The sequence below is a fragment of the Vanacampus margaritifer genome, chromosome 17, assembly GCF_051991255.1.
Source record: "Vanacampus margaritifer isolate UIUO_Vmar chromosome 17, RoL_Vmar_1.0, whole genome shotgun sequence".
Lineage (NCBI taxonomy): Eukaryota > Metazoa > Chordata > Actinopteri > Syngnathiformes > Syngnathidae > Vanacampus > Vanacampus margaritifer.
Window position 1 is genome coordinate 15,578,573 of NC_135448.1, and position 27,070 is coordinate 15,605,642.

At 40.6% G+C, this 27,070-nt stretch overlaps 1 protein-coding gene across 29 annotated transcripts in view; it reads left to right on the forward strand.

The window, feature by feature from the left end:
* The window catches only part of adgrb2 (adhesion G protein-coupled receptor B2), a 190,896-nt gene extending 167,398 nt beyond the window's left edge, over nucleotides 1–23,498 (forward strand). For 6 of the 29 annotated variants that reach the window (XM_077549631.1, XM_077549635.1, XM_077549652.1 and 3 more), the window contains 6 exons: nucleotides 594–766; nucleotides 1,360–2,067; nucleotides 5,167–5,202; nucleotides 6,342–6,452; nucleotides 17,123–17,176; nucleotides 20,846–23,498. In XM_077549631.1, the coding sequence (XP_077405757.1) occupies nucleotides 594–766; nucleotides 1,360–2,067; nucleotides 5,167–5,202; nucleotides 6,342–6,452; nucleotides 17,123–17,176; nucleotides 20,846–21,022 (1,259 nt within the window). In that variant the 3' untranslated portion in view covers nucleotides 21,023–23,498. Of the gene's footprint in view, nucleotides 1–593; nucleotides 767–1,359; nucleotides 2,068–5,166; nucleotides 5,203–6,341; nucleotides 6,453–9,011; nucleotides 9,094–14,173; nucleotides 14,226–17,122; nucleotides 17,177–20,845 lie in introns of all 29 variants that reach the window. The other 23 variants (XM_077549651.1, XM_077549650.1, XM_077549640.1 and 20 more) reach the window with 16 other exon arrangements.
* The last annotated feature ends 3,572 nt before the right edge of the window (nucleotides 23,499–27,070 follow it).

Genomic DNA, 27,070 nt, shown 5'->3' on the forward strand with positions numbered 1-27,070 from the left:
AAGCTCTGCACAAGCCTGATAGCGATACTAATCATTTGAATCAGATCTGGTGGAGGAGGAAAACATCTAAAACATGCGGGAAAGTGGCCCTTGGGGACCGGATTTGGACCCCCCTGATTTGACAGCATTGCAGTAAACAGGAAAATGAAAGAGTTCACCATCAGTATATGCCTGCTGATACGTCAGCATGATCAGAGACCACGGGATTTGGCTCGGTTTCATTTTGGGGACAAAGCATTTTGCACTGATGTTCATTCTCTGAGCTAATATACTTGTGACTATGGAGCCAACTCTGAGCTGGAAAAACACTTCAGGTTAAAAAGACAAAACTCAAAAATAGAGGGAGCCAAATAAAACCTTTCACTGGAAATGTGATATTGTTGTATTCACTTTGTTAGCTTCATCCTCCCTTACTGTTCTAAACCTTGCTATATGAATGTCTCATTCCTCTTCCTTCCTAAAATCTCCTTGCCCCTGGCCTGTTCCTCTTACCCGCTCCTCTTTTGACAACCTAATGCTTCATCCCGATTCTCCTCCACCCTCTGCCCCTTTGCTCTCCCAATGGGAACCATTTGTACCTCATGTCCCTTCAGTCATTTTCAAGGAGGTAAACACCTGTAACCCAGCCACCATAACTGGAACCTTGTCCCGGATATCCCTGGATGACGACGATGACCCCAAACTTGCTGCCCATCAGGACGGGGGAGTCGGAGTCAACTTCAGCTCCCTCCCTGGGAACATCCCCCCTCCCAATCTCATTGTGCAGGTACGGGAATCATATCTTAAAACGCTCCTAGAACTAAACATTAAAGCCAGTGTAGATAAATATTTGACAATTTCCTTCCATCCTGTGGGAATACTGTAAAGACTGTCATTACAGATACATTGCAGACTTTTCATAAGAAATAACTTTTTTTCCCCCTCTCGATGTGCGAAAATATGCCATCAGATAAGTTTCCGAAATGCTAACATCACTTCAAAAGATACCCATTGAGGCTGGAAAACTCACTCAAATCAAGTGCAACATGAAAGAGAAAGTTTGTCTCTCGCTTTTGAAAGCCTTAATACCAGATGAAATATAACCTATACCTATGGTGTTGCATTTAAAACAGAGGTGGGCATCGAGGGCCGAAGTCCTGCAGGTTTTGCATGTTGCCCTTCTCCAACACAGCTGATATATGATCAGTTCATCAGCAAGCTCTGCATAAGCCTGATAACGACCCTGTCGATTGGAATCAGCTTGGGTTGGAAGTGAGAAACCTCCAAAACCTGCAGGACACCGGCCCTCGAGGACCGAGATTGCCCACCTCTGATTTAAAAGAATGATAACATGTCTAACTACCCTTTTACGTGTGCAAGGTTCCACCGCTTGGAGGCCTCAATGAGCTGAGCGAGACGTCATTGAAGAAGGAAATGAACGTCGATCAGCAGAGGCAACAGGCGCAGCAGCGCTGCGGCGCTCCAATCTACTTGTGCACCGAAAGTGGCCTCGGGTGGGCTAGACCGCCCGGGTCCTCCAACACCTCCCAGGATGGAAGTGCCGGGAGCGGGGGGAGTGGCGGCGGAGGAGGCAGCGGAGGCGAGGGGGACTATATGGTTTTACCTCGACGGACGGTCAGCATCAAACCCCCGACGCCATCCACCCAAGGAGGAGGCCTGGGACTGGGAGGCGAAGACAAGCCCCTCAACATCGCTGTAGAGGACCCTCCCTTCCCTCCTCCCCCTTCTCCTTTGACCCTCCACCCGGCCGAGAGCGAGGCCTACCCGGCCGATTTTGTGCCATCCAGCGTGGGCGATATGAACATCAACATGAACCTGAACCGCTCCTACGGGACAATCAAAACGCTGCCCCACGGACACAGCCACGTGATGGCTCCGGGCGGTCTCGTACACTCCCACGGGGGGCACGTGCATCCTCATGGGCATTCACTCCAGCTGAAGCCAGGCCAGAGGCCATCAGTCAGACAAATTCTGACAGGGGGAACGACGGTGGAGAGAACCAGAACCCTGCCACGCAACCTGGGCAGCAACAATGCCAATGCTGGCCTCTCAGCAGGATCCCTAGAGGTAGGTACAATGTTGAGAGGGCCAAGAGGACCTCCCTGTGGAGCTCCAAATTGTTAGCCATGTTTAGTTTTGGACTTCAGGTTATTAAGTTGTTAGGTATAGCGTTGGAATGAAAAGATACATAAAAAAAAAGATGGTATGATAATACGGTATTATAGATTATAATGTACGGAAAATTTTGCCACTACCCAAGATAAATAGGTAATATTCATAAAGATAAGTAAATAGGTAAAGCAAATGCTTGAAAAACATATTAAATTGACACTTATAAGTGGACAGTGACACCTATTCAGGACTGTAAAAGAAATTAACCTTCAAACCATTCAAGCGTTCTTTCACCGTACCGTATACATCAGTATGTGAATATCATCTATTGCTCATGAGCAGTATAGTTACTGTAATGACAAATTTTCTTTGGTGCATGTGTGGATGTGAGCGAGTCAGTGAGTCAGATTCTGAGAAAACCCTGCATGCGACATTTACACCAGCAGTGACACACGGAGATCAGATTGACTCATAAAGTTTATTAAAACGACGAAAAGGACACTTTCCCCATCGGTGGAGAGGCTTCATTACGGCTTGATGATGACAAGGATGAGTCATTAACACTCAGGAGAGCCACAAGTTCACAACTGGCAGACAAAAATAAGTTCTGATTTTACTCTGTGATCGTATGCTTGCTAAATGTTGTGAGGAAGGACTTGTCTCTTGAAATTAGATCATCATGTTGTAACACTAACACAATCCAAAAAAGGTCAAATGGCTGCATAATAGCCCCTACACTGCAGAAATTATTAAGCTGTTGATAGTCGATTTTTAGATTCAAAGCCTCATTAAAACGCACTTGTTGCCAATGACGGCTATAGACGTCAAAGATTCATTGGCTTGACAGCTATCAAAATCAAAGATCAGAGGTGTCAACTGGATTTGACACCTCTGATCTTTCAAAGTCCAGAAAGTAAAAACCCTGCCACAGTTTGGCTTTAGGTGCCACCGCCAGATAAATCGGCTCCATAGGAGCTCGTTTACCCGTCGGTCAAAAGCACCTGTGGCTAAAGACAATCCGTGACAGAGTTTTTACTTTCTGGACCTATATTTCACACTTCTGTCAAAGATCCATTATAACCAGGCTGCAATTTACAAAATTTTGCCGGTCTGTTATTCATCAGTGGCCCAGGCACCTTTCCGTCATCATTCGTCCATCATTTTATTTTAACCACACTTCCGTCATCACTTCTTCACCACTCTTTTAGGACCAATAGACAGAGGTGGGCAACTCCGTCATTTGCCAATAAAATGGGCGTCTGTCGGTGACGGACTGTGAGGTCTATCGGTACTTGACCTTTTTACGTGCCGGGTGGCACGAATTCATGTTTGGCACGCGTGTAAGCACACATGCAGGAGGGAAGTGGCAGAAAAAAGGGGCACACTGCTACAAAACGGGTGGACATCAGGACAACACACTCAAAGACGCTAACGCTAACACACACGACACTATAACTCACAAAACAAAAATGGAGCTGACGCTCCCGAATGTTGGGCCACTCTCCCAACTGCCCTAGTGCAACAATGAATGAATGATGAGTGATGGATGAATTAACAAATTTGTAGCAAAATCACAGGAATGAAAAAACACACAAGAGGTATTGGGCTGGCTAACTAAAACAAGCAAGCAAACGAAGGTGGGAAAACACGCATGACCAGCCAGCCAGTCTGACCACCATCCTTTTAAACTGTGGCCACTAATGACCACAGCTGGTCACGCACCTGAAGCCAATACGGCAATCAGGGCTCCTCCCTTGCCCCGATAGGTGGACAGATTCAGCGACAAGGGCCACCAATTCTAACCCTAACCTCAGTTCACACAGCCCTTTAAAAAAAAAAAAACATACAAACGGCCACAAACATCGTGGACCGAGCAACCCTACAGACAAAAAACACACCATTGTTTTTAAGTTTCTCATCTTTCGTCAGCAAAATGGCCGTCTGTCAGTACTGACAGGATAATCACTTCTGAACTTTATACCAACCCCAACTCACCATGCAATCCTTCAATTTGTATGATGCCTGCCTTTCAGAAATTTATAATCATTTTGTATAAAAACTAAGGTGCAGAGAAGATAACAATTATAATTTGGAGGACTAACTATATAGCGTAATAGTCCCTAAAAAAACTTTGAATTGTTTTGAAAACAAAGTATAGCCATCCGTTTAATCACTGTGGGAAAAAACGACGTGTGTTGTGTTGAAAGTTTCTTATGATTGTCTACTAAGTCTTTGCAAGGCCATTTTGCACCTTAATGATTCCACGGCACGCCGTATGCTCGCCATCTTTCTAAGTGAGCTTGATTACCTAGATCCTTTATTAAAGCTAAGGAAAAGAACGAGAGAAAGTGGATACTTTTATGTGATGAACTCTTTAAACCGCTTTAATTTCTTTACCTTTGAAAAAACTTGGCTGCCTTTGCCTTCGATCAGCAACTCTGCCCTTTTGCAGAGTAAACACAGCTTTTAACTCGCTGTGGGGAGAAGCTCCGCTCGGTGCCAAATGCAAATTTGGCAGACGACCCGTGCTCCGAGCAGGAGATGGAACACGGCACCACTCGGTTTCATGGCCAGATGAGTTGGAAACATCTGCAGCTGCTAAATTGGCGGCTTGTGTGCCGCTCGCTTATACGCTGTTTGCGGAATTGTACGGCGAGGATAGCGAAGGACTTTAAACAGATTTGAGGATTAAAACATTTTTTTTTGTATGTTTAATCAAGTGTTCTTTTTTTTCTTTAATTGCCATGGACGTGTCTCAAAGAATGATGCATTCTGCCGATTATGTGGTCGTATTTGAGTCTGTGTAATCTGAGAAAAATGTTCACTAATTCTTGGTTATTAAACTTCACTGATCTCATTATATCGGAATAGTCAGAATAATTAGCCTGTTCTTGTGGACTGTAAGAATATTTCTCTCATGTTGGGAAACCAGAACATATTAGCGCTCTTCTTTTTTAACTAAATGGCCCCAAGGCAAGGGTCAGAGTTAAAGATGAATCCTAGGGGTGGACATTGATGCTTTCTTCTCTCCTCTGGGCCCTTCTCCTCTTGCAGAGGAAAAGAGTACGATACTCTGAGCTGGACTTTGAGGTAAGGTCTTGGACGTCGTAACCTTTTTTTTACCTGCCTGTCTATGCTTTCTTGTGCTTCTGCCAGGACTTGAGTAGTGTACTTAGGAGCATCGCTTAACCCCTCCCTTGCATGACGTGCAAATAACGGTTTCGGGAACCGACTTTCATAGTATGCTGTTTCTCCAACAAATGCCCTTTTTTTTCTGTCTCAACAAATTAATGCGGTGATAAATGATAACATGATGGGTTACACATCCCACTGTCTTGTACAATTAAGAGAGATTATGCTGCAATGTAGCCGTAGGGGTTCTGGTTTAAGAAACAGCAGTGTTCCATGTGTCTGGATAATTACTAGTAGTTGAGTTTTGGGTCACTGCATTTGGTTGACTGGCTGGTTCTTTTTTGTTGGAACAACATAGTTTGGCTTTGTGTGTCTGTGTGTTAGTCAAGGTCTCTGTAGAACCCGGGTTTCCTGTGAATTTCCAGTCTTTTCATGACTATCCATAGTAGCCATAAATTAAGAATTTTCCTCGATTCTTTGAGGGTTTTTAGTTCTAATCAGATTGTTTTACAGACTGGACATTCACTTTTGACCTTATTAGAAAACATATGTTTATAGTGTTTGTATGACCTGTGGCAAGCTACTAACTGTTTCTGGCAATTTCACTGGATTCACAACTGGCTGTTGCATGAAAACAGATAGGAATTAGCCTTGTATTTGTTTGATTTTACACTTAGGTTATATTTTGTTCAACGGTCACTTTTTTTTTTTTGGAGGTGTGAGACCCGTTTGGGACGGTTACGCTTTGGAAAATGGGATTTTAGTTGGAAATGGCAGAAACATCCAACACTATCATTAAAAAATGAACACCTCATTCACACCAATGATCGTTACCTAATTTTACACCTCCAATTGCCAAACTCTAAAAAAGAGCATAGAAATAGGTAAGAGCCATACAGCAAGTTATCGGCCATCTTTAATCCATTTAATAAGGAATATCACTGTAGTCCCCTCAGCTTTGCACCCATTTTCTCCTCCACCAAACCCCCACAGAAACCCCATTTTTGCCCACCCCACTCCTCCCCTCCCCCACGTTCCTCTTATTTTGTTTTCTCTTTGGTTCATTTTTGGTGTCCCCTTCCTTTCTTCCCTTCCAGAAAGTGATGCACACTCGCAAAAGACACTCTGAGCTGTACCATGAGCTCAACCACTCCAAGTTCCACACCATAGACAGGTATAGCAGGGACCCAGCCATGTCCACATTCAAGGTAAGACCACCTGCCTAAAATATAGATCGGTAGCCTCCCTGCACCAATTCAACTATATCCTTAACCCCTGCACTTTGGCACAACCTCACTGAGCCCCTTGACACGGCAGTGCTAGTTACAGTGCATTACAAAAACTGGACCCCAACAAACGAGCTTGGACCCTATTCTGGATGACATTAGCCACCAAATTAACTCAACTGCTTACTCAATATACGTAAAACACGTCATAGTCCATCAAATTAAAAATCTAATTTTGATCAAAATATCTAGTGTTTTACCCTACGTTTACAAAGCCATAATCACTTCTCATTTAAACGTATCGGAGTGCAGCACACACCGGCGCATTGACGCAGCGTATCAACACGCGGTATGGTTTAACTTTTTCTTTTAAAATAACTTAAACCTCCAAGATCCCGTAGCCTACCCTGGGTAATGGAACGAGAGAATAAAGGAGTTTGTTTTCTCTTTGACCCCATTTTAAAGCCATCTATGTTGCTACTAGCGCCTTCCTTGCTTTTTGGATGCCGCTAGCATGGCGTTAGCTGGCGAATAACAAGGCTGGCCAAATATTACCGTTGCTAGGACGGCAATAGCCAGTCAAATATTCCCAATTACTTACAGACATCCACTCGAATGAACCTCATATGTAGCTTTCATGCATGTGCACTCCCCATGTAGATATAGCAGACACAGGGAGCCGAGATGTGCCATCCAAACATTCCTCTCGTGCGAGCCAAACATTCCTCTCTGACAATATGTTTTATTTGAAAGGGGGAATTCTCATTTGGCGTTCATTTTCAACAGCCAAGTCGCTCAAGTATCACCGATTCGTGTACAGCCCATATATATATATATATATTAGAACACGCCTACGGTAAATACGGAAACTAATGTTGTATAACCTCATTGGCATCAAGTTAATCAATTCTTCCTATTGGTCAAAGCACTTGATGCTAGCTGTTGTCTACCGGGGGATAAGAGCACACGTAGACAATTAGTAAATTCTGCACATTCAGACTTGTGAAACCCCCCACTTGCAAGTTCATTAGCTTATCGCCATGCACTGCTAGTGAAGGCGAACACGTCTGCCGTTACCAAAGGTGCTTTGTCTCCATGTCCAATTAGTTAATGTGTCTGTAGCAGAATCCAAAGTTGGAGTACTTTGTGTGACAAAGACTGTGTGCGTATACGTGTACGTGCAGAGGGGGTGTCTCGGGTGGGTGCCTATGAGCGCATAATACTGATGCGTCTTTGACTCATTAAAAGACCATTAGCAGCAGATGAAAGTCAGTCCCAGCTCACTCTGTGCTAACCTTCAGAGGGACAGTTTCATTAAGTTTTAAACACATACCCGCACTCTTCTCATCTGTGGAGGGCACAGCCGCAGACTTTCGGCAGCCTCCCTAGGTGCGCTTTCCCCGGGCGTCGGCACCACACTGCTTCACATCCATTTTGCATCACCCGTGGAGGAATGAAGCCTGACATATCTCATATTGGCCATGCCATGCAGCCGCACACTTTCTTGGAAATTCACATGAAGAAACACCCGGCGCCTTTTGCTGCACTATGGAATTGGTTCAATATCTTGATCGAGACTGTCACAAGCTCTGGACGGCTATTTGTTACCTGTATTGTCAAGAAAATATTTATTGAAGGACAAGAAAAATGACGTACTGCCAGCAAAAGCACGAGTTATATGTTGTTATTTTTATGGGTTTTCTCGATTACGGTTGGTACCATTTCAAAGTAGTTAGTTAAAATAAGGCGATATTATTTTCAGGATAATATTGTCAAGTAATCAACAATATTGGTCCATTTTCTACTAATCTAAATGATACATTGGTGTGCATATAATCTCTAAATTGGTGACGCAGAAGGAATCATGAATGAAATTGTGGTTTTCTCTACATATGGTATCCGAATCCATTACATAAAAAGAAAGTGGGCAGTTCACTTAACTGTGAATAATTACCCAGCTAATGCTATCAGTGTCAGGCCTTTGACAGGACCCAGCTTCAATTTATCTGTGCCGTTGTCAACAACTCACTTTGAGAGTCACCCCCAGACATGGACATGCTGACTATACAGTAATTATGGAGATGAGATGTGTGTGTGTGGGTGTTTGTGTGTAAGACATATTATATTGTGTGTTCTGGTGCACCTCCGTCATCGTGTTACCTTTTGTTGTTGTTTGTTTTTTTTCCCCCCTAAGAGCCCCGTGTCACCTCCACTTAATAGACAATTACAGTATGAGTAATGATCTAATAATTTCACATTAACTTTCATAATCTCTGTGCTTTGCCATGTGACAGGTAGAGTCAATGATTTTAACGTTCGCTACGTGAGCAGTATAAAGTTGAAACATCCTTAAAGTCAGACGGTTCACTTATCTGTTAAAGATCACTCAGATCTGCTCATGTCTCGGTCTCTCTCGCCCTTCGTCTCCCTCTATCCTCATGATTTGTTAGCTATTGTGGCTAACGAGTCCTCCTTGTTCCAATGTGTCTAAACATTACTGTTACCGAGGACCTAAACACCCTTTGACCTTTTCTAAACCAGGTTCCCCCACCTCCACCACCAAGGCACAACACAGAACCATCGCTCGTACGCAGAGCTTCTTTGGTTTACAAAGAAAGTCAACGTAAGGAATGTTAGCAAAAACCTTGTGCAGTAGAGCCCCGCCTAAGTCACAATAAAGTAGTCCTACTTGGTGGTGAACAGTTCACTCATCCGCATCTCGTTATTTGCCACTGGATGTTCGGTGTCTGTGTTGAAAAGTCATAGCAGTCACATTTTCACCAAGCAGTAGAGTACATATTATAATTTTAGAGTACTTAGTTATGTTCTCCTGTGATCCCAATTTCAGATAATAAAAGACCAAGTGTAACCTGATGACTAAACCACAGAAATAAATCCATTGTAGTGTATTTGTCAGAAGGTTACACTGTCATCATCACGAGGTTGCAATATTGTGAACTGAATCTATTTACATAACTGATGCAACTATTGCCACCATCCCTACGCAGACAAAGTGGAAACGGAAGCCAGAATACCAACGACACTGTCAATATGAGTTGAACTGAACTGTAATGCTTGGTGGAAAGTGAACTGACAGATTTTGTCACATGGAACTACAGCTTTGCCCTTCCTCATCCTATTGAAGACCATAAGATTGACTTGAGTTCAATTAAATCTAACAGCTCTCATATAAAATGATTAAACCAATGACTGACCCTTTTTTTTCCCAGAAATGCCCCTATTGAAAAAATAATCTCAATTTCAAATTGTAATCTGACATTATTAGTGCACTAAATGTGGAATGGGAAATGTTGTGCAATCGTGGCCACAATTGACAGAGGCCATTATTAAGAGTCCACAAATATTCCTGTTTCAATCAGTGTCAAACTTTAGCTGTGAATATGACTGTGACGTGTCTCATAGTGAAGTGGTAGTACGCCTTCCCAGTGTGTTGTTCGACAAATATATGCGTGTCGCAGCATCGTGCCCCGTACAAGTTATACAAACATATCATTTTCCGTTTTTTTTTTTTTTTTCTCCATTTTCCGTTTCCAATGATGATTGAATGCTGGACGAGAGTGACCTTACAAACAAACAAAAAAACAATATTTTTGTTGTTGACAAAGCCCCTTGTTTTATGCTTTTATCGCCGTGTCTTCATTGTGTGGCGTGCCCAACCATGAAGCCATTGCGTCTCTTCCCAAGCCTGAATTAAAGCCTCCTAACCACTATAACTTCGGAATAAATCAGAAAGACAATGAACCGTCCAAACAGACTTATAATCACCTCATAAACTATTATATTCTCATCATAAACGTGGCCATTGGCACCAAACAGGGGCTAAACACCGTGCGGTGTGTACGGGTGCCTCTCTGAAATATCACAAAGGCTTAATAAGAAGGCTTGATCCATTTTCCCTCTCTGGTAAGGTTGGATCCATGTGCTGACTTTGTTGAGGAGATGAGTGGATACCAGAAAATGACAGAAAAATCAAGATTTGGACACATTTTTCTACCATCTTAATTCAATTTTCCAACTAAGTGCACCGGGTTTAAAGTAAACCGGGTATAAGAAAAACCATCACAGATCTTCAATCTCACCATTTCTTTTTTCTTTTTTTTTTAAATACATATACATATATATATACACATATACACACATATATATATATATATATGCCCTTTTTTTTTGTATGTGGGTGAGTATGTGTATGTGCGTGTGTGTGTGTGTGTGCGTGCGTGCGTGCGAGCGTGTGTGTATTCATCAGTTCACCTAAAGCCCATTAAAAAAAAAATCCCATACTAATAATATAATATAATAATAAATTGCCAGATGCAGAAACATCAATGTAAGTTATCACGATGTAGTGGCTCTCGCTAACAGACAGAATTAAGTAACCGGAATTAGGTTAAAAAATTCTATATACGTAGACCATGTTTCTATAAATTTTGATATTTGGTTTTTATTTGAGGCAGATATTTTTTCCATTAAAATGTGATTTATGAGGAGGTTAGACCATTGGTCGATATTCAGAGTTTGTTTATTTTTCCAGTTAACAAGAATTGTTTTTTTTGCGATAGTAAGGGCTACAAGTGTAGCCTTACTAGCAATCTTACCATTTCTGTTTTCCGCGTTTCACACAAATATTACGCCATTCTGTTTTTTTTTTTTACTACCTTGTTTGTAATGCTAATATTAAGGAAGTTGATAGCTATGGGCTGTGAAGTAACACCTCAGCGTTATGCTCAATTAGCGCAAATGAAAAGAACCTGTAAGAAGGCAGAAAGACACTTCACCACAAAGCTCCCCATTAACCCCAAATGATGAAAATCAATCACAGGTTTTTCTGTTAAGCTGTTGATTGCTTTCAGTCTTCATACTTATCTTTTAATCTAGCTGTAGTACATCATTTGAATATATCGGTATTTAGAATATGAGTAACGTTATGTCCCGAGCTTTGATTTTGACTTTTGGGTATGCACAATAAATGTTCTCAAAATTACTGGATAATTAAAATGTCAGTGTTTTGAGCCCCTTAGACAGCAATGAGAGATTCAGAGTGCATTTTAACTGGCATCCATAATAGAGAAAGCATAGCGTCAGAGAGGTTAGTGAGAGTCAGTATGCAGTGTATGCGCAGCGTGGGAACGTACGGGCACTTGCGCCTGCTCTATTGTTTGGATTTCGAGCTGCTTCTTGGCAGACAAAACCAGAGCGCTAGTCTTTTGTCTTTGCAGGGTTCAGATGGTCGTAACGCATATTTGCATGTGGTACTTATGATGTCATACTTATGCTTGTGTAGGATGGATGCTGCATGCGCACGCCAGGGTAGAAGAGAGGGAGCGTTTTCACCGCATAATGGGATGGCTGATGCATTTTGTGGCTCTTCGAAGGTGTATCCAGCGTATCCCTCCTGTCGCCTGCTGTGTTCTTGATTAAATGAAGGGTGCTTGGCTTCCCTTAGGTAGACACCATGTGTCTTGTGCAAAATGCAAATGGAGACGGAGATAAGAGATTGTTCTCGCTTGCTCAGTGTGACCAGACGTCACGGTTTAGCCGAGACATTCCTGGTTAACCGCGACAGTCCCCGTTTGTTTTAAATGAGATAGTCCCGGGTTTGGAGCTCTGTGTCCTTTTGTCACGTTTTTTTAATCAGGTCCCGTCCGTCCGTCCGTCTTCAATTCCGCGTGGTCGGGTCGCGGGGGCAGCAGCTTTTGCAGGGAAGCCCAGACTTCCCTCTCCCCAGCCACTTCAGCCAGCTCCTCCGACGGGATCCAGAGGCGTTCCCAGGCCAGCCGAGAGACGTAGTCTCTCCAGCGTGTCCTGGGTCGTCCCCGGGGCCTCCCGCCGGTAGGACATGCCCAGAACACCTCCCCAGGGAGGCGTCCAGGAGGCATCCGAACCAGATGCCCGAGCCACCTCAACTGGTTCCTCTCAACGTGGAGGAGTAGCGTAATCAGGTCCCGTCCTAGTTTTTGCATTCGTCCGGTCATCAAGCCAATTTTTTTGGGCCATGTGTATGTCCATCACACAGAACACACATCTATCTAATCCCTAACAGGATTTTTTTTCGTCATAGTGGAACTAGAACTAATTCCTGCTTCTGTGTCTAAGAATCATGGGAAATTTAGTCCTACAAACATAACGCTGCGGTCGCCAGTCAGACCCATTTTAAGTTAAGCTTTTCTACTGGCATATTTCCTATTTTACAATGCGGGACCGGTGCAAGGTAAACGGCACAGCCAACTTCTAATCGCTGCTGGGACCAAGCAAAAATGGTTGGATAATGTTGAGGATCAATATAGACTAATTTAACGCTGTTGAACCGTCAACCAAGATAGCATTTAGCATTAGCTAAAGATTGACCAGATTGGTTCGCAATTCAATTTGTTATAAGTACTTCCTGGTGAGAATTTATTGTATTTATTGTATGTCTTTGATTTTCATCCGAATTGTGGTCACTGTTGCTTAGGTTGCCGTAACATAGAATCCCAATGCTATGTAGCCTATTGTGGTTGAAGATCTTAAGAGGGGGTTCTTCCATTAGGCTGCATCATAAAAAGAAGAGGTCAGACTCAGGGTGATGGTTTTATGACTCTATACTTAACCGTGCAAACTTTAATTGATGTTTTTTGGCAACCGGAGGGACGCTTTGCTAAGGTAATGTGTGTGCTTTGGTAATGTCTCGTAAATTGAAGATAGATCATTTAAAATGACAAAGAAGCCATTTTTTTTCTGTTGATTGAGGGTGGACAATTTACTTGCACTTAAAACCCCGGAGGTCCTGAAAATCAATTTGCCGGAGTTTAGCAAAAAGGCCTTTTCATATTTCAACAATAAAGTCTGCCTGCTTATCTGCCTGTTTTTTTCCCCTGGTCTAATTCCCCTCTGTTTGTCCTCACAGCCTGACACGATCTATCTCACCGTCTCCCTCGTTTCTCCCTTCTTACTCATTTGATGCCTTAATTGATTAATTATTCCTCCCTCGGCTTCTTTCTAATTAATACCCTCGTCCTCGGTTTGCTTCCCTACGTTCGAATTTCCCATGAAAACGGCGCATAGAGTAGACATGCTTTGTGCGGCAGTGGCTTGGAAATCAAGCAAGCTGAACTCTGGTTTCAAGCACCAAGCGGCATAATGCTGTTTGGGGCTCACTTAGTGTCTTTGGGCCAATTAAAGAGAGGCGTAAAAGGCTGATTCACTAGTGAGGGCGACTGTTTTGAGTGTGGCGGCGGCGCTGGCTGCGGATCACATCGCTTCTCATTACGGCCCAGACAACGTGCGTCTGATTGCTCGTTTGTTTGCAATGTGTTGTACTAATGGAATTTATTCGCCCTACATTCTCCTAATTTGGCTTCTTTGAAGGCCCTTGTTACTCGGAGAACCCGTTTCTTTGCGACTAAAGGGCAAATGAGGCTAAAGCCGGCGATCACCACTGTTGCTATTGCTGACTGATGTAAAATAAAATTTAGAAAGAAAGAAAAAAAATTCTGGTATCCACTCAATCTGCTTTTGCATTTTTTACTGTTGTTTTTTCCATGTGTTCTGCCATTTACATTTTTTTCTGTGAGCCTAACACTCCATATGTATTTTACTTTGCTATACTTTGCCTTTATTGATTTTTCTTTTGCTTTTTTTCCCCCCTGTTTCATGTCCTTTGTTCGCTGACGGGGCTCTTTGTGTTGCTTATTGTCACGTCTCAGTTTGATTGTAGCCAAACAGTCAGCAGATCCAAGGGCATCCAAGTCAACAAAGGTAAAGTTTAACCCACTCACCTGTCACACTCCCCCTTTGTCCTCCCACAAGTTATCTCCCAAATTAACATAACGTGCTCCAAAAGAGAGGATCTCCGAGTGACTGGGTGGTAGACTTCCTCCATCCAAAAAAAACTGGATTTCAGATTGCCAGTAGATGTTTGTGCAGTGGCATATTTTTTTCCCAGAACTGTTTGCGCCACTTGTAGCTTCCTCTCAGAAAATAGTTTAGGGGCAAATGTTGGCTTTTGTTACATTTTGATGGTAGAGTCTGGTGCTTTTACTTCTGATGTCTTGTCTTGCATTAGTCATCTTTAGTTGGCTTCATGAGGCTTTAATATGGTCTCCATAAGAATATTAGAGATTGCAAAGGTGATTGCAGGGATGTGATTTTTCCGCTAATTTGCGGAATTCCGCTTTTTTTATCCCCCCCCCCCCCCCCAAAAAAAAAACTCCGATTATTTTTTTTTTTTTGTATTTCATTGTGTATGCACATGACTCCGACAGATAACATCTTCTGCTATAACAAAGACATTTGTGGTATGCTCTAATATGAGTTACTTTTCATTTGGTCATGATACAATTATTTGTTCATGAAATTTGAACTCTTCAACATTATTTATGTGTTAACTTAGTAATCACATTAGTTAGATGTGATAGTTTTTAAAAGCAAAGGCAGTCCAATGTTTTTGAATGTGACTGATTTTGAGTTGACTAAAACTGCCATTTTATATGGGATAGTTCAATATACATTGAAAATTTATGCTGTTGTTTTGTCTATTTCTTTGTCATGTGAGTGCATTGAAATTACTTAAAAACACGGAAAACCCATGAGCGAGTGCCAGCGGCCCCCAGACCCCCGGCTAAATTTTCAGATAATTTCACTTTGGTCAAATCACATCCCTGGGTGATTGATATTGTCAAGGTAGGATACAGTGTTTTGCTATTGTTTTTTTTTTTTTACAATAGGGGATTTTGCACGAACATTTTTTTTGTTGTTGTATCAATTAAATTAAGAATGCTGCTTTGAATTACAATTATGTTGGTGGGCATTTTTGACACCTCCATAAATCAAAATAAATTTAAAAAAAAAATCTGTTTTTCTTTGCTCTCATTAAAATTTCAAACATGTTCTTTTCAGATGAATCAGTGACATTAGGACTTTCTGTTTGAACTTCTTTAAAGGATTTGTTTTTACTGGTATTTTCTAATTAGCGCTTGCAAAACTTCCAGTCAATATTTGCTTACGGCTTCTATTGGAAATCATTTTAGTGTCCAACGTCGACTGAGCATGATTCACATTCAGTTAAAGAAAAAAGTATTCGCGCAAAACAAAGAATGTGTTTTTTATTTGTTGTCTTTTCACAAACACACATTATTGGATGCTACAGAAGATTATTTAATTATTATTTATTAACTGCTGCAGATATAGCAACTACTGTAAAATTCACGCTGAAAGTACGCTTATAACATAACAGTACTAATAAATGTTAGGAAAGCTCTCCGAATCCGTCTTATTCCACTATTATTTTTGCCCCAGATTTGTGTCAAGATGACCTGAATAAGTAATGTCGTCCATCACCAATGACGGCCAGGAAAATCGTCAGATTAGAAAGAAAGCAGGATTTTAGGGAGGGAGCCTTGTAGAGACTAAAACATGTGTTTCATAAATTGCCAATGAGAGCTAGAACCTTTTTTTTTTTTTTTAAATGTAAATATGAATCAAATGTTGTTCATTCAAGGCATCTCCGAGTAAATATTTGTATAATTTGTCCACTTTGGTGTTCGTCTGACAAAACCAAAAGGTAAACATTTTTGATTTGGTCATTTGTAGCAAGCTTATCCGTTTGTTTAGAAGTAACTTCTGCATATTTTTTAAACTCTTTGACTGCCAAAAACGTTAAATAATGTTTAGTAAAATCCTATGGAGGAGTGCCAAAGACGTTAAAATACGTTTGTTTCAAAACAGAGGTGAAACTAACCATTTTCTATTGTTGATTACTGAAAAACGGAATAAGGTAGAAACAAACTTTTTTTTCTGATGAAAGATGAGAGTCCAATCTTTCATTTGGTAGTATGTGTGTTTCCATAGTCCAAACACATAATTTTCTGTGGACCTTGAAAGATCAGTCAAAATGCTTAAATCGGCTGGCACCCACGGCATCCCTTTTCTGAAAACGTCTGGCAGTCAAAGAGTTAAATTGTAAAATACATCTTGACCCCAGTCTCCACAAATATATGCATTATGTTTAAATTGATTACTGCTAAATTTTGACGTGGACGTGTCTGCTACGTAGCGACTGGAATTCTCCCTGTGCAGGCTTTCCAATTAAGGGGTTGTCATTAATTGTACGTAAAAAAAAAAAAAAAGTGTCGTTAAAGAAACTTTAAATTAACTCAAAATGAAGGCACTAATTTTGACAATTTTTATTAAAAAAAAAAATTTTTTTGAAGGGACTTCGAAATAAGGCACAATATGATTGGCTGCTTGTAGAGTTGCGCAAACAAGTCACCTCTAGATTGAATTGCCTCCAAATAACTTTATTTCCCCTTCTTGGCAAACAGAGAGGGAAGGGATCGAAAAGAGATACAGTTATTATCATGGTTCCAGTGTGTACACGTCCAAGATTAGGTCATTGACCATTTCTGTGCATGTCACCATGCATTCATCTTTGAGCGATGGGCAGAGAGAGAACGAGAGCGAGCCAAAGAGAGAGAAGCAATTCTGTTTCAACACTAAGCTACCTGTTCACCTGCCATTGGCAAAAACAATGTTGTTTATTTCACAGCAAAGTTGTGAGTGATTTTGATTTCCTCCTTGTCTCTCTTTCTATCTTGTTTTTTTCTCTCTCTGGTCACCGCTTCTTGCATGCCTCCCCCCCCTTTTCGTGGCCACAGAGGGAAAAGCGATGGAGCATTTCGTCTGCTGGAGGTGAAAAGAACTCATCCAGTGTAAGTAGAGTGGTTTCTGGCACAAATGTAGATGGGGGGGAAGAAGAAAAAAAAAACGGGATGAGCCGGCGCTTTTGGGCATGGCGCAACAGAGGCCCGCGTAGATGGCGACAGGCAAGGGATAGACATGCAGAAGCAACACAATCGCGTTAGCCCGCTCTCCCGGGGATAGTGTTGGGGCTTAACTGCTGCATTACGCACACTCCTGCGCTACAAAATGCTCCTTCGCCAGCAGTTAGCATGCAAATTGGCTCCCAGATTATGCCTTTTGTATTCATTTTGCCAACTGTCAGAATGTGACGCGGCAAGAATGATAATCAGGCAGATATTGCCCCTAGAGCTCCGGCGATGATCATCGGCATCGTGGGGTGGGCGGGGGAAGAGACTGGATTCTGTGTGGCTGCGGATCTCGGGGTTGTGTTTTGTGAGTCTCAGGTGACCGGATAGACTGGGATTAAGTGTGTGAATTACACAATTGGTTGGAGGAAAGCTAGTTTTTGTAGGTGTAAGGATTCTCACTCAAGAAAGCTTGTTCACATCAAGTTTATTTTAATGAAAACTAAGAAAATAACAAACTATTGATTTGGATGATTGTTTTTGTTTATTTATTTTTGAATACATTTTTTAAACTACACAATACTTACACCGTGATTTTGAAAAAATAAATCATTTGAAATTAATTCAAATTGAATTACAACTTGAATTAAAATTAATAATTAATTTAAAATAAATACACATAATAAAAAAATAAGACTAATACTTAACTAATAAAAACTAACAAATCCACCCTGAAAAATATTTAAAAAATTGAATTTAAAAAATTCTAAATAATTTGAAGGGGAAAAGGCAATGATGATTTTTTTTTTAATCTGGTGCACAAGAAATACACAAAATTGTGGTGGGAAAAAAAAGAAAAGCTAATAAAATATAACAAATAGGCATCTTATATTATCTCTTTGACTGCCAAAAACGTTAAATAACGTTTAGTAAAATCCTATGGAGGACTGCCAAAGACGTTAAAATACGTTTTTTCAAAACAGAGGTGAAATTAACCATTTTTTATTGCTGATTACTGAAAAACGGAATAAGGTAGAAACAAACTTTTTTTTCTGATGAAAGATGAGAGTCCAATCTTTCATTTGGTAGTATGTGTGTTTCCATAGTCCAAACACATAATTTTCTGTGGACCTTGAAAGATCAGTCAAAAATGCTTAAATCGGCTGGCACCCACGGCATCCCTTTTCTGAAAACGTCTGGCAGTCAAAGAGTTAAATAAAAGTGACAAAAACAATCTCAAAAAGAAATAAAAGCAAACTAAATGAAAATTCCAAAACTATTATTATTATTTTTATTAATTTTTTTACTCCTCAATATGAACCATGATTTATTTATTTATTTTTGCACACAGGAACTTAAAAATGGGGGTGGGGGGGACTGAAACTAATAGAGACTAACAAATCCACTCTGAAAACGTATTAAACCTACCAAAAAACTAAACTAAAAAAAGAAATAAAAACCAACTAGGATGAAAATTCCAAAATGATTACTATCACTATCACATATTTCATGTTGTCGAAATCTCTTCTCTTTCATAATCCACCATCACAAGTCATCCAACCTCATCTGCTTGTGTTTTAATTTTCCAGCCAGCAACTAGTCCCCCAAATCTCTACAGCACGGCTCTGCGAACCATTATCTCCACAAGCACAAGAGTGACATTTGAATAATGCATAATGTTACCTTTAATTCTGCCTATAGTTAATCCCCCAACATGCATTTTACATGTGTGTGTGTGGGGGGGGGGGGGGGGGGAGGGGGCACATCTGAGGACCACATGCAGCGATCACAGAACTACAGCCTGGAGGCTTTCATGCCATGACGAGTCCATGTGAAGTGTAACTGATTGGTAGCAGTAGGCGGTAATGCAGGTTTGCTGCTCAATCGGTGTATTACCTGAAAATAGATTGATGTCGGGAAAATGGGAATGATGCTTCCTAACAGCAATCCTGCAACCTGCTGTGTATGGTTTGTGAGATTAAACAGCTATAAAGGCTGTTGTAGAGATGCAAACTGGTAAATACGCTACGTTCCATTGCAGAAAATTCAAGTATATCATACAAGTCAGATTTTACAGTATGTTTCAGTTAGCATGGTCTGCCAAGTAAGATATTTGCCCATAAAGGGTTGAAATAAACCATATTTTGAAAACACAATGACAACTACAGCAAAATCCATTGTGCTGACCTCCACCAAGTCTGAACATTTGAAGATTTTGCTGCAACCAATGACAATGAAAATTTAAGATCATGAGAAAGTTCCTTCAGGAGTTCTAAAAATCAATACTCATGCTAAAATAAAAAAAAACATTATATGGGCAGGCTTAATAAGAAACAAATATTTTTCACACTGTTTAACGTTTTACCAGTACCAAGGCAAGTACCTAGGATTTGTAAAAAAATAAATAAAAATAGAATCACTTATTAATAGCGCATTTCATAAACAACATAATTCAATATGTTTCACATACTTTAATTAAAAGTACATTTGAAAGAAGTTACAAGTACAGTTAAATATTTAAAAGCAAAGTAAAGAAATAAAAAAAAAAAATGCTTACTAAAATTACTAAAAGAGTATGAAGTGAAATATTATTTTAAAAACACGCTAATAATAAAGGATAGCAGCAAATCGGGTGACCGTATTATACACGAGTACGGAGGAAAATAAAGGCTTTTTAAAAGTTATTTTTGGGTAGGCATTTATACATGGGTGCGAGTTATACAGGGTGACACAAAAAACGGGAACTTTTTAACAATCCAATAAAACCAATATCACAGAAGTATATATATGTTTGAATTGTGTTAAATGCATTCAATTAATTCATTCACTTCCAGCCATTTTCACTGAAGCAACCCCCATCGCTCCCAGCTGTTTTACTGGATTTTGACTGATTTTGCAAGGTCAACACAATATTGTGTTCTATTGCTATAAAATCAAAAGAAAGATTAGAGTCTCTTCTTTCATCAGGAAAAAAAAAGTATATTTCTATCTGTTATCGTTTTGTAGCAATTAGCATTAGAATATAGCTAAGTTTAATCATTAGTCAAAAAGCTGTTCAAAACATTGGGGAAAAGAGCTTGTTGCAACATGGCCCTGGTTGATCTCTTTTGTTCTGCTACGTTTTTGGGACCATGGCAATATTTAAAATAAAACATTTCCATCCGTTTTTGGGAGCAAATGAGTAAAAAAAAAAAAAAAAAAAAAAAAGGCTGTTTTTGTATTTACAAATTCAGGCCATAGTCAGGCCATTAAAATCACAAAAACTATTTGTAGCTCACCCAACTGGGACTTTTCGGTCCTTCAGTCTCAAATGTGTCTGGACAGCTGCCCGCTTCATTTTCTCATCCAAGTAAATGTGACTAAACAGATGGCTTGTACAAAAAAAAAAAAGCGTTTGATCAACTAAATGCTCCTGTTCCCTCCTTGTCAGACTACTTTTGAACATTGTCACCGCTTTAAACAATGCGCTGAAATGCAACGAAAACAAGAAGTGACTTCAGTAAGACAAGATTGGCCCCACAGGGATTCCACTTATCCATCTGTTTGTTTTCATTTGGAAGTTGTAACGTTTTTTTTTGTTGTTTTTTTTTTTGCTCTCTCCGCCCCCGTCAGGACAAGTCAAACCCCGAGGACAGAAGCTCGTGGGACAGTTTTAAGACCATGACCCCAGAGCTGACCATCATGCCAGGGGAGCAGAAAGACCGCATGGAGCTTCACAATAAGAACTGGGACTCGTCGTCTGCAAACACCCCGGACTCGTCTGAGGGCGACTTCCAGACTGAAGTGTGATTCACGTGTACACATCAAGACACGGAACTTGAGAAGAGATTTACAACAAACACTTGAAAATACACACGCACACACACAAACATGGTCTGCAACATGCTCTGTTGGATTCCGGGCTCACTTTTGTTTACTGCTGCAGTGGACAGACCTAAAGAGAAGACTGTTCTAATCTATATTTTCACAGAGACTATTAAAAAAAAAAAGACAGAACAGAAACTTGACATGTCTGTGACTGAAGACCATTTTTAAGTGAACCAAGAAACTATGAAAATGTATTTCAGAGAAAATGTTTATTGCGGACGACAAAAAATAAATAAAAATAAAACAGTTGTATGATTTTCAGTGGGGAGAAAACTAAATGAAGACTTTCTGCACCGATCAGCTCTTTTTATAGCGAAGGGAGGGGCAACCCCCTCCTTCCTGACCCCCAGCCACTCTGCTTTCATTTGATTCCTTCACCCTGCTAATGAATGATACAGACATTCTAGTTCTATGTTTCTTATTTTCTTCTGTTTCTCTTTTGTGTCTTTTTTGTGCTTTCATTTGTATCGGTTGGTGGGTGGGGGCACGAAAACCTGCTCGCAAATATATGCCATCCTCTTATTCAGGTTCCAGTTCAAAAGTCCCATCTTGACACACCGCACACGTCCTCTGTGTTAACATTGCATTTCACGTTTTTGTATTTTCTATGGCTTAATTAAATAAATGTCCTCCCATATGGTTTGAAACTTTTAATGAGAAAAAAAAAAACTATGATTGAAACAATTGTGTTGTTTGGTCTCTTTGAGCAGAAATGTTTTTTTTTTAATACGGTTTTGTTGCTTTTCATTATTTTTCTTTGTTTGATTTCCTGTGAGAATTAGCCCATGTGGAACTCTAGCTGAGAGGGGGGAAAAAAGATTTAGGACACATGCTGTATTGTGCCATTAATATGAGCTTGTCCACTGAGCTAATATGTCCCAAATGACCATTCACTAGGAAATATAAGCCTTCTAGGAAGAAGGCTTATATTTTGCATCACCCTTTTATTAGACATAAAAACTTCCTCACATCTCTATTCGATTTTATTTCAGCCGAATTAAGTATGGATGTAAAAAAAAAACATTTAAAAAAAAAACATAGAAATACGTTTTCGGGAGTGAAGGAGAAAGTATTATAAACCGTGTTTACACGATTTGGGGCTTAAATGAGTTAACTGGCAGTGAATGAGTTTTGTTCAAAGTTGAGTCAAGTAAAAAATACTGACATTTTTTACCATTGCACCATGCTGTAATTTCTAAAATACTGCAAATGGGAGAGGGAGTTTAGCGCCATGTTCTTTATAAAATGCCATTTTTTGTCTCATTGACTCCCATTATAATTCGACATTTTTGATATACCATAAACCTGTTGAGTTATAAATGCATTGTTGTGATGACTGACGCAATCCCTTCATTGATGACTCAAAGACATGGAAATATGGAAAATTGTGTGTTGAGGATGTTGACACCTCTAAACCACCAGGTAGAACCGCATGCCAATTAAGGAATTTGCAAGCATCGTAATGACTTCAATTGGGTACAGTTTCATGGGGGGTGGGGGATTATGCCACTGAACATTTTGGGTGGTTGAAAGTAAAAAATATATTTAGAATTGACTTAGTTATCACACTTCAAAAGCATGGTCCTTTTGGGGCTCAAATACCACAAGTTTAGTTGGAAAAAAAAACACCCACGAAAAGCTTGCTTGACTGGGCTTTTGTGGCACAGTTCAGCATTTTGTGGGCGGCGGCCAATTTTTGTTTGGTCTTGGCAGGTGTGAACAAGGGCTGAATGGTGAGTCTACTTTTTGCTTTCTGTTTTCCAGCTGAGACATAGAATCCTTCCTGTGCCTTCCTACTTTCTCTCTTCCCTCCACGCTGCATGAAACTGTACACAAGATAAAAATTTGAATGCAAACTGCAAAGCTACATGCAATTTCCCTTCCTAATCTGTGCACGTGATCATGCTCTGACTTCTGTCATCCGCTTGCAATGGAAGAGAGTTGCACAGATTCGAAGGCTACGGTGAAGGAGGGCGGAGGAACCGATCGCGTGTGTGGTGGGGAAATGGGAAATTTGAACAATTTGCTCAAAACAGTAATTACAGAGATGGAGATATGTCCTGACATTTTCCAAAGCAGCCCTCAAACCATCTGTTTAAAGCATCCCTAATGTGATGGTAGTGCAGCGCGGCGCAGATGGTTGAGACGCCGGTGCAGCTCTTTTAACCTTTTAAGCCAAGCAACCGATTGGCAACTCCCCCCACTCGCATCCTCTCCGAGGGCTGCCGCAAGTTCGGCCCCAGGTCGACAATGTTTAAGGTGACATTCGTCTGAGCTTCTGCGAGGTCCACGACCCACGTTTGGTGTCTGAACAGATTTCTTTCAGCTGCATTAATACACAGAAGAGAACATCCGAGCAGGTGAATGACTTCAACCTTCGAATGAAAGAAAAAAAAAAATCAATTTTGCTTCTATTAGAAAACAAGATGACCCTTCCCATGCTACTTGTTCTCATGACAACTTCAATATGTGACACTGAGAAAATGCATTAAAATTGGAATGCTGTCAAGATTTCTTCTACGCATCCCTCTTCCCAACTTCTGCTTTGCTTGTGTTAAAAAAAAAAAAACTATTTTACTCACCCATACATTGAAATACATTTAAAGAGGTTGTAGCATAAAGTGGTCTGAGCATTTCTTACGCTGCCTCAAGGTCATCCGTGGATGATTTGCAGTGTAACTCACAATATTCTGTGTTACCCAGAAGCGCTGAAGCTGAACTGGAACCAATCAGAAGACCTGCTGGTCTGTTTTCAAATCAGGAATAGTCTGTAGAGAGGGGTTTGGGGGCGGGTGGGGGGTTTAGTCCGTTCCGTTCCATTCACATGCTCTTGCTATAATCAAAACTCTTAATGTCAACTCTGAGAAATTATTTCATTTAAAAAAATGCATAAGTGTTTTTTTTTTGTGTGTGCTAATAACGGGGTGTCAGGCGATTACAATTTGTAATCATAATTAATCACATGACTTCAATAGTTAACTCATTATATCGAATGTACTGTATATTACCAAGTATAGTATCGGCCCGATAATGCCAGGCGATGGTATCGGTCCAATAATACCAGGTATCAATAGTGGGCCGATTACAGGGTGTTCTTTCAAAGTATCGGTACTCGCCGATACTGGTTTTGGCCGCCTTCTTATGGCTGTTTTAGGATCAGGATCTAGATATTTGAAATTAGAATAGAAAATTGCCATTCATTTCATGCAGTTTTACAAAAATATGCTTTATTGGGATACATCAGTTATTCTTTTAAATTCTTTCAATCAATTTTTTCTTTTTTTTTGTCCTAAAAAAAGGGGGTGTCGAACATCCCTAAACATTATTATTTGAAAATGGAATCCACTTAAACTAGCTTTATAATGTAAGATGTAAAAAAGAAAAAGAAAAAAGTGAGTCTTCAATACAATAATTCAGTCAATGAGCAATGGAATTCCAAATGAAGAATGCGCATGCGTCAGTCACTCCACATTTGGCTCTGCGAGGGGCTTGTGTGTAATTAAGTGTGGACGAGTCCGCCCACGGTGCTGCCATCAGTCACCCTGGAGAGAGGCCACCAACCGGAACTTTCGTAAGGGATGCAACGGAGGTCGGAGGGAGCGGGAAAAAAAATGGAAAGGCCGGCCCCAAGGACCAAATCTATGGTGACAGAGTCAAAGCAAGGAAGGGCTCTTCACATCTCGCAGTCACAGTGGTTAGAATGCCTCTCGGTTGTTTTTTCTCCCCAGAGGATTGTGGGTGATTATGTTGGTAGTCGTGTGTCACTACTTGCCGAAGGAGAAAATGTGTTGACAAATAACACAGGCAGGCAAAGTGGAAGGGTGGACTGATTGCTCTTTGTATTTCAAACAAAGACAGGACTACAATTATAAATTCAAATCTTGACATTTGAAAGTTGGTATTGTTACGCGCCGGGTGGGTAATTGATGTTGTGGCGTGGGTAGTGCACGTGGAGGGAGGGGAGGGGAGGGATGGAAAAGTGGGCACAAACGGGTGAACATGGGGAGGACACGCGACAACACACGGTGCACTACACGAAAAACAGCGGACTAAACACAAAACAAACAAAAGAGGTATAGGGACTGCGTGGGTCTGCGTGCTGGACCAAAAAAAACCAAACAACCACAAGAGGACACAAAAACAGCCACCCAGCTACCAGGTGGCAACAAAAGGCTTTTATTGAGCTGGCACACCTGAAGCCAATGCGGTAATTAGGGCTCCTCCCTTGCACCGATTGGTGGCCTGACGAGGAACACCAATCAGGGAGGAGCACCAACACACACAATCCACCACTCAACAAAAAAGAAAAACAAACAAACAGCCAAAAAAGGTGAGCCGTACCAGTATGTCCAAAAATGTTATTATCTTAGTTGCTTAGTTGCTTAGTATACACCAGCACAATCAAATATATGATAGAATACACCAATATATATTTTAATAATTGTGTGATTAAAAAAATATGTCTTGTTGTTGTTTTTTAACAAGAGGTGCCCGTCATCACTGTCGGGCAGAATCTTCATGTACAATACTTTTCTACAAATTGATACATTTGGTTTGTCCCCACGTCATCTGTTATCACATTAACCAATTTAAAGTGTTCAAAACAAATCTATTAAGTCTCTTGAATGCCGAACCGTGACAAGTGCTTTAAAAGTCAGTCATGTAGATACGTGTGTGGAGATTTATTATGTTGCACCAATCATGGCTCTAAGATCTTTGAAAAAGAGTTTGGGAAGATGATGACATCCTGGCAACGTTTCCTACAATTTTAATCAACGAAGGACAGTATTAATAAGCGAGTGTTAGGGTATTAAATATATATATAACGTCTTGTACCAATTTGATGATTCCATGTTTTCCTGACGGCTACAGTACCGAGATATTGAAAAGGATTTTTCAAATGTTGAGTACCGTACAGTGTTTTTGTCATTATGAAATTTAATGGAAAATGGCACTGCTTGTTTTGCCATGTGACAGGCATGTTGGGCTGAAGGAGTGTCTAACATGAAACACTAATGCCATCTCGTGGCAGAAAAAAAATTCCTCAACTCAACTCAACACTCTGATATTAATTAACAAGAGTATGAAAACCTTATTGTACATTTAGACCAGATATAATCTGCGCTTAATTTGACATTAATTGTGAATTAACTATGTAAATAATGCGATAAAATATGATTAAAAATCGTGTGTATGCAGTACGACATGGCATAAAAGTAAATTTAAGTTGTATTATTGGCGGCATTGAAAAGTAGATTTGCTGATACCTGCAGAAACCCTGAGAATACATATTAGGAGATCCCTTGAGTTTATAATATAATAAATCAATGTGAAATAGTCATCTAAACATCTAATTCATTCTGCTCTAGATTCCCACATTTTTGTCTGCCAATATTTTCATTTCAAATTCAGTGTTATTTGCTTCTGACTGAAGAGCCAGACTGGTCCTGGGAGGATGCATCCCCACAAAAGCATTAGATGTCTGTCCACACCAAATGCATAAGCAGCCCCCCCCCCCACCCCACCCCATTCCAAAGCCAAACTAATCCGCTAAATGTCATAGTCGGAATCATATAAATAGGATAACGCCCATGTGGTATTTGACACTTTTGACGGTCCAAAATGAGGTAAAGGCCTCATTGATGCTTCTTTTGGCTCCGGCAAGCTCTCTCAACAAAGCACTCTTCACATATCATAGCAACCTACTTTCTGTCAGGATGAATTGCCTCTCCAAACTGCCAAGGGGCTTCTCGAAATACTGGCATAATTTAGTGGTAGGCTTAGTCTAATGTAATCCACTACAGGCTCTCTCACATGCCAAGCGACCCAGAAATGCCCAAGACTTGCTCGATCCTTTACAGATATTTAGCCTTCTAATGTCTTAGCAGAAAAGCCTGAAGAAGACAAAGTAGAGAAGACGGGACAAGGATGCACAGGTGGCTTCGAAACCTTCTGGAAGTGTCAAGAAGG